General features: G+C 39.0%; 1 protein-coding gene across 1 annotated transcript in view; it reads left to right on the top strand.

The window, feature by feature from the left end:
• The first annotated feature begins 973 nt into the window (after positions 1-973).
• usp9 (ubiquitin specific peptidase 9) overlaps positions 974-17871 on the top strand; it is a 36906-nt gene continuing 20008 nt past the window's right edge. Inside the window, 15 exon segments of the mRNA XM_034128631.1 lie at positions 974-1427; positions 5488-5762; positions 8101-8246; positions 8994-9073; positions 9491-9603; positions 10449-10667; positions 11649-11764; positions 11874-12125; positions 12237-12372; positions 12470-12622; positions 13637-13741; positions 13852-14058; positions 14150-14286; positions 17136-17269; positions 17385-17475. Of these exon segments, the coding sequence (XP_033984522.1) occupies positions 5655-5762; positions 8101-8246; positions 8994-9073; positions 9491-9603; positions 10449-10667; positions 11649-11764; positions 11874-12125; positions 12237-12372; positions 12470-12622; positions 13637-13741; positions 13852-14058; positions 14150-14286; positions 17136-17269; positions 17385-17475 (1997 nt within the window). The 5' untranslated portion in view covers positions 974-1427; positions 5488-5654.

The raw sequence follows: 17871 nt of genomic DNA, 5'->3' as shown, positions 1-17871 counted from the left end.
CTGTTGATGTGTGGTTTATAAATTGTTCAATAAAATAGAATTTTGAATACTTTTATAGACTATATCCAACAGTTCATTTTTACCTATCTGTCTCAAAACAATCTTCAGGTGCCCTCATGAACACTGTAACAGATTGTGCTTGATCAAATCATTTTCACTCTTATACTGGTAGGTTTTATTAGTCTGTCTGCAAATTAACTGTAAACATTTCAAAATTCAGAGACTTAAGAATAAATGTAGGAAGTAGGCCTAACTTGGGTGGTATTTTTGCACAGAGGTAAACAGTCAAACCATTTAGGAAAGGGAATAAAGCAATATTCTTAGTTTTCTATCAATCACATCCTCTCTAATAAATGCTGAAATGCAGTGGTGTATTGTAACTAAGTACATGCACTCAAGTAAGAAATGTACTTTATTTGAGTATGTTCATATGTATACTGCTTTATGCTTTTACGTCACTAGATTCTGTGGGAAAATGTACTTTTTACTCTCCTACTACTTTTTTAACAAATGTAGTCACTTGATACTTTGCAGATTTAGGTTATTAATACAAACAATTATTCGACACACATTATAATAAATAATTATAAGTTAAGCTACCCGGTATTATAATAAGTACTTAAAATAAATCCTACCTTTACCAAGTTCAACTTTGAAGTGATTTTTTTTATTCAAATAGCCTACTTTTTTTGCTTTACTACATTTTGAATGCAGGACTTTTACTTCACTTGTTACACTGTATTGCTACTTTTACTTAAGTAACTAATCTGAGTACTTCCTCCACCTCTGCTGAAATGTCTGTTTGTGGTACATTTGAATTAGCTGATTTAGACTTTTATAAAAACATGACATCTTCATGTATGACCACCCCGTGCGATAGGAGGCGATATAGTCAAGTGCGTCAGTTTGCTCAGTTTTTTCTCTTGGTTTTAATGAAAATACGGATTGCACATCCATACTGGAGTCGGAGTCACACATCAGAATTGAGAGAGGTTTTATGCCCTTTCCATTCAGCGGGTGTTGTGTTTGCTGCGCTGCACTCCGTTGTGGTGCAAACTAGCTCATAGACAAAGCTGACTATTGGAGTTCACACAGTCGTCTGGCCTGTTTTTACTGAACGGCATTTGTGTACGACTGCGCTTCCGCCATGTTGAACGGATTCAAGTTGTGAGTGACTGCTGGGACCGAAGTGACAAGCCCCAGAAATCGGACTAGATAGAGTTAGGGGGCTGTTACCGCGCCGGTGACGCAGGAAAAACACCCAGAAGCAGAGGAAAAAACGTAGGAATTAGATCTTTCTAGTAACAGGTTTTGGGTCCTGCGAAACTGTCACTCATATAGACCACGTTTATGTAATATACGACGACACCATCGTTCAAGGCTGGACGTAGCCCGTGAATAGAGGGGGAAGTCATATCAAATTCCTGGTGAGTTGTTAGCTAACTGGCTCGGTGCGCTGGCTGGTGATTGTTAGCTGGCTAGTATTAGCGTCAGCTGGTGGTGGATGCAAGGTAACATTACTGCATTTTAGCGGCTTGTGTTATTCAGATGCTGTTGGTTTAACCTCTCTTAACTATTCCTTATTGAATCTTTCACAATGTCAACACGATTAAACTGCAATTCATGGTCAACAGTACGTGTAGTCTGATTAGCTCACTCCGCTGCATTCACTGATGCCAAGCTAGCGCTAGCTAACGTTACCCGCAAAACGGTCACTGTCTACAGACTGAGGAGGAACATTTCCTTCTAACGCCTAATGTTTACAAATTGTTCATATTTGATTATCCTCCAATCATATCTGTTATATGTTTCGTTAATAGCAGATTTATCAAAACCACAATGATGTTAACATTTTGTATCCTTTTGGCTTCCAAGATTTCATTTTCAGTTTGTTTTAGCCAAGTTATAACTTGGCGTTAGACGATACGGTTCAGAACACTCTACATTTCAGGAAATAGACGACTCCCCTGTCACTAACATATTTAACGTTTTTTAAGACAACCAGCTAGCTTAACTTGAGTTGAACGCTGAAATTGTTATGAAGTGGTGTTAAACATAATCTCGGGGGGTTCATTTTATAAAGGGGATAACTATTTAGCTAGTTGTCGAGTCATATCAGCAAGCCGCTTGTCAAAATAGGAACGTTAGCCAAATGCACCTTCGGGTATTTACCCGAATGTAAGCTAACGGCTAGCTAACGCTAGAACTGTTTATCTAGATTGCTGCTCGTTAGCATGCTAACACTACCGATGCTCATTGTAAATGGCGTAACATGGAACATGGTTGGTCAACAATAACGCCGGGGAAAGTAAATGTAGATCGATACCGATTAAGGTTATTCACCAAACTATCTGTGTGCTAGATCGTGCATTATGTAGCAAAGGTTTGCTGGGAAAGTTTAATGTCAGGCCCGGTCGAATAGTGAGGCCTGCGTGTCTCAGCGGGCTTTGGTCGACAAGGCCGTCAATGCTCTGCTGTCTGGGCGGATCGCCTTGCAAGCTAACCTAACGTTAGTACCGCAGCTAGCTAGCAGCAGGCGTTAACTAACTAAACCACCAGCTGTTAACGGTTGTTGTGGGCGCTAGTTTGTATCGATAGTTACGTAATGTCCCCGTGTACTTTATAAGTACCTGGGCTGGTAAATATTGAAGATATTATAAGGTAACACACATCCTGTTACATGATCGATTTCTCCGTCCATAAAATATGTTTATAACGCTAACGTTAACGTTTCAAAGCCGGTTCAGTGCGAAAGGCCGCAGTTATACCTAGCTTAGCGCTTATTTTAATGGTGGCTGGTTGTTATCGTGTGTGTGTCACTTTGTTTGACACTGTTGATAAAACAGAACGCCCTAACCCAATCCCCCCATTAGTAGATCGTTGGCTTCTGAGTGGTTTCACTGATAGTAGCTTTCAATTTATGATATGACATGTACTCAGGAAACCAGCACACTCGCCAGATTGTGCTTATAGTAATTGCAGTAATGTGATGTACTGTTCGTAATGACAGCTGCAACCCAAATAGCCGATGCTGAAGCAGATGCCTCTGGCCACCTGTAAAATAGGAAATAAGCTAGTTTCACTACCCTTAAAGAAGGCATACAGTAACAACAGTTAAACGCATTTAACCATTCGTGTCTTGTGAAAAATTAATGGCTACTCGCAAAGTAGATTTATGTTTAGGCTTTAGTACACCTATGTTGGCTTGTAAAGCACACATTTGAAGGCAGACTGTGACTGTTGAAAGCTATTATTTATATATGTTTGTATAATGTGCTTCAAACAATCATGACTTCCATTGTAATTTGATAAACCTGATAACTATTGAGGTTTTAGGGCAGACTATTCATTAATCGTGGCCTTTTTAAATGCGAGTGAAATTGAGACCATAATGACTCGTAAACCTGTGTCCTTTAGAACTTGTAAAAGTTCCATCTTATATTACCTTATACATAGTATGATTATCTTCTTCACCAAAGCTTTCTGTTTTTTAAACAGCATAGAGGATCTATTGAACATTTTCTATATTATCTAAAAGCCATTAAGTCATGTTCCTTTTTCTTTATGATGCCCTGCACCCTATCGATCTTGATCACAGGAATAGCTGGAAGAGGGTTCTGACTTAATTGGCAGTCTGAAAACTGATATAATCCTATTCCACTTCGAATTGTACTATACATTTAAAAACACATTGACTCTAAAACTGCATATAGCCAAAGTGTTCATTTTAATGACAGGAAGGCTGAAAGGTGTGGTGTTGAATGTGCTGCTGATATGGAGGCATGTGTGATAATGTATTGGTCTCAAAAGTAATCATCGTCAATTATTATATCTCTTTATACTCAGGGCTTATTTAAATCGCTAACTATTCTCTCTTATCTCTTATTTCTGCACCTTTTTGGACGGTGCGTGAAAAATGATCTCTTAATCAATTTGTATTTGAAGGTTAACTTTTAATGAAAGCTGAAATATGAATCATTTGGATTGAAATGCAGGATGAAGCTACCTTAAAAAGGATATTTATCTATGGTATTTGTTGTCGATCAGACAGTCAAGTGCTACATTTGCCGGCTGCATCATGTTTTACTGATTGTCATACTGATATGTAAAGGGAGATTCCAGTGTCATACAAGCTGAGTCTTCTTTTTCCTTGTTTTGACCATGGTTCCGTTTTACTTAACATTGCTGAGGTCTGGGGCAGACACAATGTAGAGAGAGCTTTTTCTTCACCCTTATGCAATATCTTCCTTGTTACATTCATGCCAATAAAGAGGTATGACGATATGACACAAATGTCCTCTGGCTTTAATCGAACTGTGGCAGTGGTAGTTATTTGGAATGTTCCTTAACCAGTTCATGGGGAGTCCTGATCAAGCAAGTCATAAATACAAAGATAAACACTTTTAAAAATTGATATAAAGGCAAAGATATTAACCAAACTTTCTGAGGTAACATCTTAGAGTTGACAGATCAACATCCAGGCTTAACCTCCCAGTTTAGGAATATTTCTCACATTACAAGTCTATCCTTGAAGACATATGCGCTTAGTAATCAGGCCGAATAGCCAGGTTTTTTACTGTCTGATTGCTCGGGGCTCTTGTCCCATTGGACTGTGTCATGTATCAATGTCACCATGTTCCCACATCTAGTTAATGTTAACGCATTGTTATTACAATTGATAAAAATAATGTCCAAAAACAACAAAATAAGATCCTGTTCGTACTAAACAAAAATCATAATGACAACCAATCACTAATGATTAAGTCAGTGGTATTTTCACTTTCACTTCACAATCCATCATGGTGGCCCTATCGCCACCATACACACCTGAGGCTAATGTTCATGTCTACCCATGCTCACATTTGAGACGGTGCTTTAGACTGGTGGGACTTGAAATGGATTCAGGCATGCTGTAAAAGTAGGAAGAGGTATTTGTTCATAGCAAGTGTTAGGACCTGTGATAGCATGATGCACATAAATTGAAAGTGAAAAGGAAACATGGCATTTGTAGGATAGGATTACTTTTGGGGCCGTTTTTTGGGGTTTGACATTTATTATGCTATTTATTATTGTAAGGCTAGATGGGCTGGTAGCAGCACTGCCTAATGCAGCTTCTTCTCCTGGTTTGAAGCTTATTTGTGATGATTTTTTAAAAGCTAGCAGGTGTGGGATACTTATCTCAAACTGTCAGCAATGGGTCGGCAACAAATCATTAATGGTTAGTGCTGGATATTCTGAATCTAATTTAAATCGGTGATCTGTGTCAGCCATTTAAAGCCTGGCTGAAACATCCTTATTCATAAAACATCTGCATGGTAACCAAAACCCAGAACTACCAAGCAGAGCACAGCCCAGTTCAGAACAAGTAGATTATGTTTATGGTCAATTTAGCAGAACAAGATTATGATTTTTAGTTTTAATGTATTACAGGTAACTTAACCAACCTGCTGATAATATTGACCTGTACCCCTCTACCCTTTTCCCCAGGTTATGCAATGGTCTCAGCGGCACATCCAGACCTCCAGGTGCTTGTGTCCCTCTCTCGTGCGTTCGGGCTCTCTTCCCTCTGCTCTACAGCTGAGGTGGCTGTGATTTCCCTCCTGGCCAGCGCTCCGTAAGAGGCCAAGATTGCCAAGATCTGCCCGGTGGCGAGCATGACGGCCACCACGCGTGGCTCTCCGGTGGGGGGCAATGACAGTCAGGGCCAGGGCCAGGGCCAGGCACCTGATGCTCAGAGCCAACCCCCACTGCCACAGAACCAGGTGAGCAACATCTTCCCAGCTAATACTCAACATAAGAGTGTACAGCTTTGTTTTGAATGACTGTGCATTACACTTGCTTTTGACGGCAGACACATGTATATTTAACCTGAGAAGGGACAAAGTGAGTTGTGATATCTCCCTTTTTAGTAAGTCCAGACACTGCAGCACCGCTTTTTTAACAGATATATCGCTCGTACCTAAACCACACACAGATGCCCAAGGGGACGAAAAGGGAGGGGAGGAGGGAGCGGAAAAGAGGGAGAAAGAGAGTGAAGGAGAGGCATCAATGAACAGAGCCTCCTGAGTGATGGATAAAGGATGTGTGTGTGTCTGTGTGAGTGTGCATGTGCAGTCCTGTGTTGGTTGGAGATGAGCTGTGGTGAGACGTGAGAGGCAAGCTGCCTATGTAGGTCAGCCAAGCAGAAGGAGCCTTCACCACACACCCCCACATTTCATATTTCTCAGTTATGCGTCTCCCTCCACTGTGTGTATCCCTCTTTTACTCTCACACACAGCTGCTCACACCACCACTGATGTTCATACACAGTCCTTAGATTAGAAATGAAATAAAGACAGGAATGGTCACATCCGGTGCTTAGATTCACATTCATGGATACACATTGTTGTTTTTGCTTCTCAAACACTCTTCCTTCCAAAAAAATTCTGTTCGACAGCACCGTAACAGATACACCCACATGCTAACACATCCATGTCAGTCCTCAGTTTTTGTGTCCTCTGGGTAGAGGAGGATGACAAGAGCATTTGCTGTGTCTGCCGTATACTACGAGTATAATGACTTGAATGGCTTTGTTTAGAGACCTTTCAGGAGAAACACCTGCTTCTTTATGCCTACATGCATATACACTTAGTGACCTGAACAATAGAAACCCTACCCCCATACAAGAAGTGGGCCTTGGCTTTCCATTGGAACATGGCCCCATGGAAACAGGTAGTTAACTTTCACTTTTGACTTGGAGGTCAAAAAGTCCATCAAACTGATAATGGTGAGATGGAGGTGTTTTGTTGTGTTGCAACAGATTTGGAATTTTGTTATGCAAAAAAAAAAGCCATTTGTAAGAACATAATTATTATTCTATATAATTAAATTATATAGAATAATGATTATCTAATCATTATTCTATATAATTTAATTATATAGAATAATGATTATCTAATCATTATTCTATATAATTAAATTATATAGAATAATGATTATCTAATCATTATTCTATATAATTTAATTATATAGAATAATGATTATGTTCTTACAAATGGCTTTTTTTTGACTGGTGCATTGAGCTTAGGGCTCAGTCGATAGTTAATGTCAGGCCCATTTCTGACTCTTTTGTTTGTTGGTCCGGAGATACCAATGATCAAAAATGCCCCATTGTGCTCCTTTAAAACTTTACAGATTGCAGAGGCTTGTTAGCCAGTAACCAGTTGAGCACATACATTAGATAAATGGCAGCCTGCAGTTTCATATCATTTGACTGATGATATGAGAGTGTCAGTGAGCCTGCAGGTAAAGCTGCTTCTTCTTAAAGTATAATTTTCAGCGTTTCCACAAAGCTCTGAAATGATTAGACATTTGTCATCATCCATTTGTTTATAGAAACAAATCGAAACAAATCTCCTCAAGGTTGCATGTGGTTGAATGGTCTAATACACATGGCATGTTACCATGACATCAAGCCAGGATATATAAAATAATGATAACGATCCAATTCACAGTGGAGTTGCATTATGTTAGATGCTGTAACAATTCCATATGCTGGTGAATTCTCTTTTTAGAAAAGCACAGAAGCATACAGATAAACATTATACATCAACTTAAATACATGCAAGTAAAATAGTGAAAATTACACATATGACATTTTAAATATCAACCTAAAAAACAAAAACAATAAATATATATATATATATATATATATATATATATAAAAAAAGTACATACATAGACATACCCATTTATTGAAAATAAACTAAATCTGTTTTAAAATAAATGCACTAGAATTTTATAACAAGGGTATTTAAGAAATAGCAGTAATACACATACATTCAGTCATTCACATCCCTCCCAACCTCTTGCCTTTATGGTTTTCTTTATTTTCCGGTGTTTGATGAAAATGACAGCTAATGTGACCTCGCCCTCGATCATCAGAGTAGACATATAGTCTTCGTTATTCATGAATAACAACAAAAAGCGCCATGATACGAAACTCTTCCATTCTCAAGGCTGATATCAGACCGCTGTGACGTTGCGGTAATGATGCTTCCGCTGTAACCCGCTACGAATGGGTTCATCTCTAATGACTTTGATTGACTGTCATTTTTCCAGACATCATCTCCTAACTCATCTAATGAGAACTCTCCAGTGAGCCCACCAGAGGAGCAAGGCCAGGGGGACGGACCCCCTCAGCTGGAAGAGGAGGAGCCCGCCTTCCCTCACACTGACCTAGCCAAGCTGGATGATATGATCAACAGGTATTTACCCACATGCTAACACACAAGCTGCATCTTCTGTCACTCCTAACTCTGCCCTAGATACAGCCAGAATGTGGACTATTGCTCTACAGCCATATTAATTGATAACGCAAAAGGGTCACTTTATTAAAGGTGGGGTAGGTCATTCACTTCAGAAACACTTTTTGTTATATTCCATGGAATGCTCTTAACATCCCGATAGCAATGAATATATGAAATGCTTTGACAATAAATACATAAAAAAATGTCATCTGTGGAAGCCATGGCGCTGTAAAAAGCACGACCAATCATTTTCACCGGCCCGGCTAAAATAACTGGATGGCCTACCTGCCTGTCAGCCTTCCATCTCGTGCCCTCATCGCTGGCTGTGGTCATGTGCGCGTTCGTGTGTGTTGGAGGAGGGGCTCTGTAAGGAAGTCTGAAGGAAGGGGCAGATTCTTTTCCGGTTGTGTATTTTCAAATTCTAGCGCACTCGAGCTGGTTTCTCCATTCTTACCTACCCTACCTTTTTAAGAGAGTTTCAATACAGATTTTGTGGAACTTCCTAATGTAATGTATTACATCGCCACTGTATTCTTACCAATTTTGTGATCATTAGCAGTAGATGCTTACAATGCCCACTTTTGAATCAACAGTTTATGAGTTAAAACATTTTTATATCAAGTTCAATACAATGTGCTGCATCTTCTCATTTATTACTTAAGTGAGTTTGAATGTCTTTGTTGATTCACCTTTATTTCCTCTCAGGCCTCGTTGGGTCGTTCCAGTTTTGCCAAAAGGAGAGTTAGAAGTCCTCTTGGAAGCTGCTATTGACCTGAGTAAAAAAGGTAAGAATAAACGGAATGTTCTTTTGTGTCTGTTTAGATGATTTGTGGCATTTACATTGTATTGCCTGAGCTTTAAAGCAAGTCAAAGGCTAACCATGAAGTGCAAACTATAATTAATTACATATTTAATGTATGTGTATAGAATCGGGCCACTAATTGTTATGATTTTTGAATCAAAACAATGTTGTTCAAAAATGTTTTATTCAAGTGTCAAAACAATTTTAAGTGAGTAACAAGTCACCACACATGTTAAGAGTCCATGGGTGTTTTCAAGTAGGGGTTTAGTCAAATAAAACAAAGATATGTAATTGAAATGATATAAAACAGAAGTTCAACAAATGTTAGAAACTGGAACGAACAGATGTTTTACACTCTGTGCATTGTATGGTTTGAAATGAGGGATGTGTTTCCTTGCAGGAATGGATGTAAAGTGTGAGGCGTGTCAGAGGTTTTTCCGAGATGGTCTGACCATCTCCTTCACAAAGATCCTGACTGATGAGGCCGTCAGTGGCTGGAAGTTTGAGATACATGTGAGTGTTTATTGTTGATTTATATTTTGGTACATGAAAAAATAGCTTTTTCAAAGACTCCATGGTAACAATCCAGCCTCTTATTATAATCTTTCAAAAATAAATAATAAAAAAATCCACAATACACATAACAAACTGAACAAAAACACGAGTGCTGTTTTGGGAATTTGACCCCTTTTTCAATTACCACAGCGCACGGCGTAGATTAAATGTTAGGTAGCAAAGGTTTTATTAAGTTGACAAAAATCTATATTATTATGACTCGGCACAGCCAACTCGGCTTAATTTATTCTTTGAAATGTTTGCCCTTTTCATTAGATGCATGTATTGTTCAGACCTGGGTCTTGCCCGTAAATTGAGTTTTCTGTTTGTTTCTCAACGAGCTGAGGAAAGAGGCAACGCCGGCTGTGATCAATGATGTTTTTGTTAGAAGGAGCTGAGGCTGGCTGTTGTTTTGTATTAAGACTAAAGATTGATCTCTTGGAGCTTTTCATGATAAACCAGTGAGACCGACAGACATGTAAAGGAGCACAAATGTCTCCGTCTCCCTTCAGAAGGAATTCAGTTTTCACATCAAAAATATTGTAGATTCCACTAATGCATACAATTTGAGTAAAACATATGACATGAAGTATAGTATTGGTAGTTGCTATAGCTAGGCTGGCTTGAATGCAGGGTAACCAGGCAGAAGCCATGAATAATATAGTATTTATCATATTTCCAGGTACAGTGTATTAATATAATGGGATCATATAAAGGCTAAATACATTTTGTTACCCTCTGTCTTTTGTTGTCTAATGCCATTGTTTCTTTATTCTTTTTTACAAACAACCCTTTCCTCACAGAGGTGTATCATCAATAACACACACCGTTTGGTGGAGCTGTGTGTAGCCAAGCTCTCTCAGGACTGGTTCCCTCTACTGGAGCTGCTGGCCATGGCCACCAACCCTCACTGCAAGTTCCACATCTACAACGGCACGCGGCCCTCTGAGACCGTCCCCGCCGGAGCACAGCTGGCCGACGACGAGCTCTTCGCCCGACCACCTGACCCTCGCTCTCCCAAGGTGAGTCACCACTGCAACAGTTGACTAAACATGAACATTGTACCTTTTTAATGTAATGTTTAACAAGTTTTATTAGGCTTTCTTTTTCTCTCAACTGGCCTGGTTTAACCTTGCTGAAAATTACCTTATGTCTGACATGCTGTGATCCCATGACAGTTTCAACAGTAATTCAGCATGATATTACTTATCATATTTATTTCTGTTATATTATGAGTATTAAGTGCATACAATTTTATTTTTGCAGTTTTGTGCAGTAAACAGGCTATGTTTAGCCTCCAGCCTGATGATGATCACAATCTATAAGCTGTAGTGGAAATGCGCTATAAGGGTGCCTTCACACCTTACCTCTAGCGTTAACCGTATGTCAAGCCTTCAGTCTGTATAACTTCATGTTTACTACTTGTGGTTTGTTGGGAAAAAGTCAGTGTGACCACCCCATGAGCCACAGGTGTGAAAGCAGCCTTAATGCTTGGGGCAAATTAGATAATATAAAGAGAAGGTGGCTACACCAGAGAATAGGAATTGAACAGTGAAAAGTGATGAATACAGTGTGGGCACGGGGTCAGTGTGAACAGCACTGCAGCCTGTCTGCCTCTGTTGGCTGGGGGCCCAGTACTACTAAGGGTTCCACTGGAACTATTAAGAAAGATTCTGCTAGTGTCTTATTTTTCTTATCTTTAAGTTATTTATTGGCTAACAGATATTAAATGTCTCATCTCTCCTAATCCTGTCTAATACTTGCTTGCTTTGCATCTCTTGGTCAAATTAGACTCAAGGAGATAATAATGCACACAATTATTGTTCTTCAACCTTGTGATTTTTAGTTTTAGGGGAACACAATCAAGACATCAGTGCATTTTTTGTTACGGATGTCCCTTTTAGTTGAAATTGAGAACTATTTTTATGTACTCTCTCTTACTGAACAGACCAACTTATTTAGTCAACTTCTTTAATGTGTATTCCCTCATTTGTTGTCCACAGGGCTGGTTGGTGGACTTAATAAACAAATTTGGCACGTTAAACGGGTTTCAAATGTTGCACGATCGCTTCATGAGCGGCCAAGCACTGAACGTCCAGATCATCGCTGCACTTATCAAGTAAGGCAGTTGTTTAACGAAAGCAATATTCTACAACATGCTGCTTGTATGTGCTATCAGTGTACTGTTGATGTTTGTGTGAGCTGATTTTGTGGTTTCTGCATTACAGGCCTTTTGGCCAGTGTTACGAGTTCCTCACATTGCACACGGTAAAGAAGTACTTCCTTCCAGTCATCGAGATGGTTCCCCAGTTTCTAGAGAATCTCACAGATGAGGAGCTGAAGAAAGAGGCGAAGAATGAAGCCAAAAACGACGCACTGTCCATGATAATCAAGTCTCTGAAGAATCTGGCTTCTCGTGTACCGGGGCAGGAGGAGACCGTGAAGAATTTAGAGATTTTTAGATTAAAAATGATTCTTAGGTGAGTATCAAAAGATAATGTCCTTATGCTTTTTGTTGAAATGTAAGAGCAATTGCCACCATACACATTTAATCTCATTGATAAAAAAACAAACACATTTCTTATCCACAGGTTATTGCAAATTTCTTCTTTTAACGGCAAAATGAATGCACTAAATGAAGTCAACAAGGTGATCTCCAGTGTGTCCTACTACACTCATCGACATAACCCTGAGGAGGAAGAGTGGCTGACTGCAGAGCGCATGGCGGTAAGCGCTGCTCTTCACATTTTGTGCCGTGTGCATCAATTATTCATCTTTATCTAAAATCCACTTCTCCTCTCTGTGTGGTCATGTCCTGCGTCAGGAGTGGATCCAGCAGAACCACATCCTGTCCATCGTGCTGAGGGACAGTTTGCACCAGCCGCAGTACGTGGAGAAACTGGAGAAGATCCTTCGCTTCGTTATCAAAGAAAAAGCTCTTACAATGCAGGATCTGGACAACATCTGGGCGGCACAGGTACACTGCAACTCACAGTATTTTTTTACATGATTTGAATGGTAAAGAATGACTTGCATTTATAAGTGCTTTTGTAGTCCTATAACCACTCAAAGCACTCTTCCTCTACATTTTGACATTATGTTCCTTTCATTATATAGTCAGAGTATGTAGATTTTTAATATTGAGAGTCTGTATTTTAGTTTCATCAATAAGGGTTAATACAGCCTTCAACAAATGCCCTGTTCTTCATGACTTCAGTACGTGGTTCTGTAGTTGTGTGCTTCACTGTACGGACAAACTGTATATTCTTGTCGTTTTCTTATATGTTAAATTAAAATAGCCTGGAGCGATTTAGTTTATTATTGTTTTATTTGAATCAACACAGGAGCACCTGTTGCTTGTCAGTCATGCTTCTCCATCATTATCACTTTTTTTCTTAATAGTGGAGAGCAACAAACCTCAGTCACATTTTCTTGCCCACTTTCTAGCCTCCTGCCTTTCCTCCTTCTCCCGCTACTGAGCATTTAGCTGAATCACTACAATTTGTTCTAATGAGCATGACGGTACAGGTTGAGTCATCATGGTGTGAACACGACACAGCAAGGTGCATGGAGAGAGGAAATAGACTGAAGAGCTCTACATTCCACTTGTAGTTTAAAGAAGGATTTAATTGTAAGAGCAACCCTTTTCAGCATATGCTTTTATCAGGATCAGATGAGACCTTTTTCAAATCACAATAAATGTGTTCTCCATACTTAAAATGTAGCTGCGTTTTGACCACTTTACACATAGAGTAAATCAATATTACATTTGCTTTCAAAAGAACATCCAATCATAGGACGTGGTACTGCATTCCTGTGACTTAACCACAACTGTAGTTGTTCCTCCCTAACAATAGTTGGAAACAGAAAGTACAGGATCTGTTGGTCCCCATTGCAACTGCAGCATATCCCTGCCACCGCCGAGACGTCCGGTGGTGGACGTTGGAAGTATTTTTGTTAACCCAACCGTCGGGTTGTTGTATATCTGCAGGCTGGTAAGCATGAGGCCATTGTGAAGAACGTCCATGACCTCCTGGCCAAGCTGGCATGGGACTTCTCACCCGAGCAGCTCGATCACCTTTTTGACTGCTTCAAGGTGAGTAAGAGTTGTAGTAATCAGTCACTACATTTTGGATTACAAAGGGTGGTTTGTACACTGTATAATGTATCTGAAATAACCTTTATTTGGTTGTTCCTCTTGTGCAGGCAAGCTGGACCAATGCCAGCAAGAAGCAGCGCGAAAAGTTGCTGGAACTAATCCGGCGCTTGGCCGAGGATGATAAGGATGGGGTGATGGCCCACAAGGTCCTCAACCTGCTGTGGAACCTGGCCCACAGCGATGATGTGCCTGTAGACATCATGGACCAGGCTCTTAGTGCTCACATCAAAATATTAGATTACAGTTGCTCACAGGTACGTGTCAGTGAACATGTTTACAGGGAAATGGCATGCCAAATGACAGATTAAGCTCAGAATACTAAGGATGTTTGATTTCCACTCACAGGATAGAGATACACAGAAGATTCAGTGGATAGATCGTTTCATAGAGGAGCTACGAACCAATGACAAATGGGTGATCCCTGCCCTGAAGCAAATCAGAGAAATCTGTAGCCTCTTTGGAGAAGCCCCTCAAAACCTCAGGTAAGGTCATAGTAAAAATCGAATTGATATGTCTGGAACATGTACTGGAGGATTATTATGTCGGCAAGTATAAAGTGTTTATTTAAGTTACAAATTCTGAATTATTAGTATTTATTATGCATGAACACCCACAAGAAAAGCAACACAACTAATTTTCACATTCACCTTATTTTGTCTAGCTGACATTCTTGGCATTTTGGTCACATTTGCACAAGTTCTGAGGCCTGTCCACTTTTTCTGCTGAGTGCCCCACAGAGTAAATAGCCTTGCAGTTTAGGCTCGTTTTATTGCAGGACAACATCAGAATGCATCACCACAGTACCCTTATTAACCAACAGGGCTGGGCGATACACCCAACATGTATTCGTTTGTTATACTATTAAATATACAAATTTTGATTTTGACTGTCGGTATGTTCTTAAAACATGTCTCACTGTGTGTGTGTCCTTAATACAGGAAGTACAGGTGTTTTTATTTTTATTTGGTTGTGGACAAAGCATACTCACCTTTATATTACTACACTGAAAGGAGCTGAACGTTTTCCTTAAATTGTTGTCTTTGTTATAATCTTACAATGTTAACCCTCCAGCACATCCACAAATCAAAATGCCCACTTCTGTTTACAGCTGACTAGCTAGTTTCTGTCTAGTCTGGTAGCTAGCTTGTCATATCAATGTTCAGTAAATATTAAATATAGCTCTTGTTTACATTAATATTTTTTAAATCTAAAGCCTTTTTCACAGCAGACATTTTGACTTGTCATAATAGGAAAAGCAAAGATGTAACAAATGACATTAAAGGGACAGTTCACCGGCCTTCTCTTGAATATAATGGAACAAGATAAATGTATATTTTTATTATTCTCTTTCTACCGAACTACACCAGTGGGCAGGAGCATTTCGGTAACGGGTGGATGGGTGCTTCCCTCGGTGGTGAATTGGCATGCGGGTGTTGAGCGGTAGAAAGAGAACATGAATAATTTCATCCTATATGAAAAAATATGTCAAATGTATTTTTTTGGGGTGTCGAGCACCACAATTTGTTTGCCGTCTTGTTCCATTTTTTTTCAAGAGAAGGCAGACATCTTACGGTTGATATCTTCAACATTCAGATACTCACACTAAAACAGTCTGTTTTTTTATTTTGGGGTTAACTTTCCCATATTATAACACATTCAAATATGTACATTTGTCTTTTCCTGCTCTGACAACATTTCTTTAATGAAAAAGGCCTATCTGTTACATATGCTAAGTTTAGCATATTTAAAAAAGTGTTCTGCCAGTAAATCATGTTTTATAAAGACGTTTTTAGGGAGTATTATATTTAACATTACTATGGAACATTTGTAAAAGAATTGTAATATTTATATGAAATCATATTGTTCAGTATTATCAAAAATTGTTCTGATTTGAAATAGTGCCCTTTTCTAGTCAGAAAACATGTAGTATACATGCCTGTTGTTTTTCAGAAAGAAAATGCCAATTAACATACAAACGAACTTAGTGGGGTAAGTTGAGTGCTAATTCCAGGGTTCTACCTATTTCTGTTTCACGTCAAGTCTAACTTTCTCTTTGACATATTCATGATATAAACATAAATATACTTTATAAAATGTAAATCTGTCATGAATCTGCTTAAGCTATTCTTTCTTGGGTTTCATCTCAAATGACTGATTCCTCATTCAACCCCCTGTTCAAAGTCCTGCATATGTTGAGTTCATTAAAACAAGAGACAGGATACATAACTACTAAAAAGCAGGCAATAAGGAGGCTGCGCCCTAGTGTTTTAGTCAATACATCATTATTGAATGCTGAATGACTTATTTCTAACAAACTTATTAGCATATTGTAAACACAACAATTTAAGATTTCGAGAAAGTCAGTTTGATATACTGTTTGTCTTTTAATTCAACTAATCAGATAACAAAGTAATTGAAGTGTAAATCAACTAAGACTTTTGTTAATTGAGGACAGCCTGAACAATTAGTCCACCTCTTGTTCATCATCTTTTATAAATGCCCTTTGTTGGATTTCTTTGGTGCAGTTTCTCAGTACTGAACACAAGCTGTAGTGCATACACAGAATCATCATTTAGTCACGACAGTTACCAACTAAATGAAATGTCCTTTGAGATGGAGCCCCGTTCTTCCTGATGCCAGCTCCTTTCAGCACAAATCACTCAATGCAAATAATATCAGGGGTATTTCATGCCTTGAACCCACTCAAATGTATGCTTACATTCTTTACCTGCATTTGATATGCAGATACAAATCATTTACCTAAAGAATTGTAGTAACACTAGCATGCATATTTGATAATTGTTCCTTGAGTCAGCGTAATCTAGCCGCTGCTGATTAACTGCAATCATGATGTAACTGCAGAATGTAACAAATCTAAGCCAGCTCGTTTTTATAAACAATGATTTGGCATTGGTTATTCAAACTGATGATAATGTGTTGTAGATTCCCATTTGGCTCGTTTTAGTATGATTGCTATCTAAACTGTGAATCATAGATTTTAGGGTTATTTCATTTTTCTTGAGTTTAGCTTTCAATCCAAAAGATGTGGAAAACAAGGCAGGAAATGGCCTATATTGATATGACTTCTTCTGCTGGTTATTCTATGATGCACACACATATACCCAAATACACCAAAAGCTGCTTTCTTTATGTCCCTGATAAAAACAAATGAGAAATCAGTCATGCTATGTTTTCTTAAAAATTGTAGTACTCAAGTACGTTTTGTCAGATTTATTCTCACTTTATTTGAGTTAAGTCTTCCTTGCCTTCGCTGTGAATTATATTTTGGTCGCCCTAATAACCTCCACTCCTCCCACTGTTTTCTCTTTAGTCAAACCCAGAGAAGTCCTCATGTGTTTTACCGCCACGACCTGATCAACCAGCTGCAGCATAACCACGCTCTGGTCACCCTGGTGGCTGAGAACCTCTCGGCCTACATGGAGACCATGAGGCAGTTCTCCAAAGGTACATGGTCTGGCCAGAAAGTGCACCCTGTGTTTCTTGAAAATGTAGTTTTTACTATGTACAGCAGTTGTTTCAGGGATGTGCCATCTGACTGGTTGTATGTGTGCTTTTACAGAAGAGCAGGCTGAGTTTGACCCCCAGACGGTCAGACCAGGAAGCCGCTACAGCCATGTCCAGGAAGTACAGGAACGACTCAACTTCCTTAGGTATAACATCACATCTGACTTATAAATACATCAATATAGTATACCAGTAGCTTAGACCTGCTTATTTATCTTTTGTCAGAATCTGGGGATATATTCAAGCCTAAGAAAAGTATATGATACAGTAAAAACCTGGCTATAGTGATCACATCTGTCCAGTCATCACAACTTTTTTAGTTTTTATGTAGTAAAGTAAAACATACATAAATAGAATTATCAGTTTATTTTTATTTTTATGAAGAAACCCCTAAAAGAACACTCGAAGAAGACTACTTGATTACAATAAGATAATTATGAGAACAGCATTTTTTTTATTGAAATGATAATCCCATGCTCTGCCATACAAGCAGTTGATCGCTGTAACTGTGATCACTATCAGCGTTTCCTTTACACGGTTTG

This window comes from Trematomus bernacchii, unplaced genomic scaffold (assembly GCF_902827165.1).
Source record: "Trematomus bernacchii unplaced genomic scaffold, fTreBer1.1, whole genome shotgun sequence".
NCBI classification, from domain to species: domain Eukaryota; kingdom Metazoa; phylum Chordata; class Actinopteri; order Perciformes; family Nototheniidae; genus Trematomus; species Trematomus bernacchii.
Note: the sequence above shows the minus strand (reverse complement) of the source record. Positions and strands in the feature narration are given on the sequence as shown.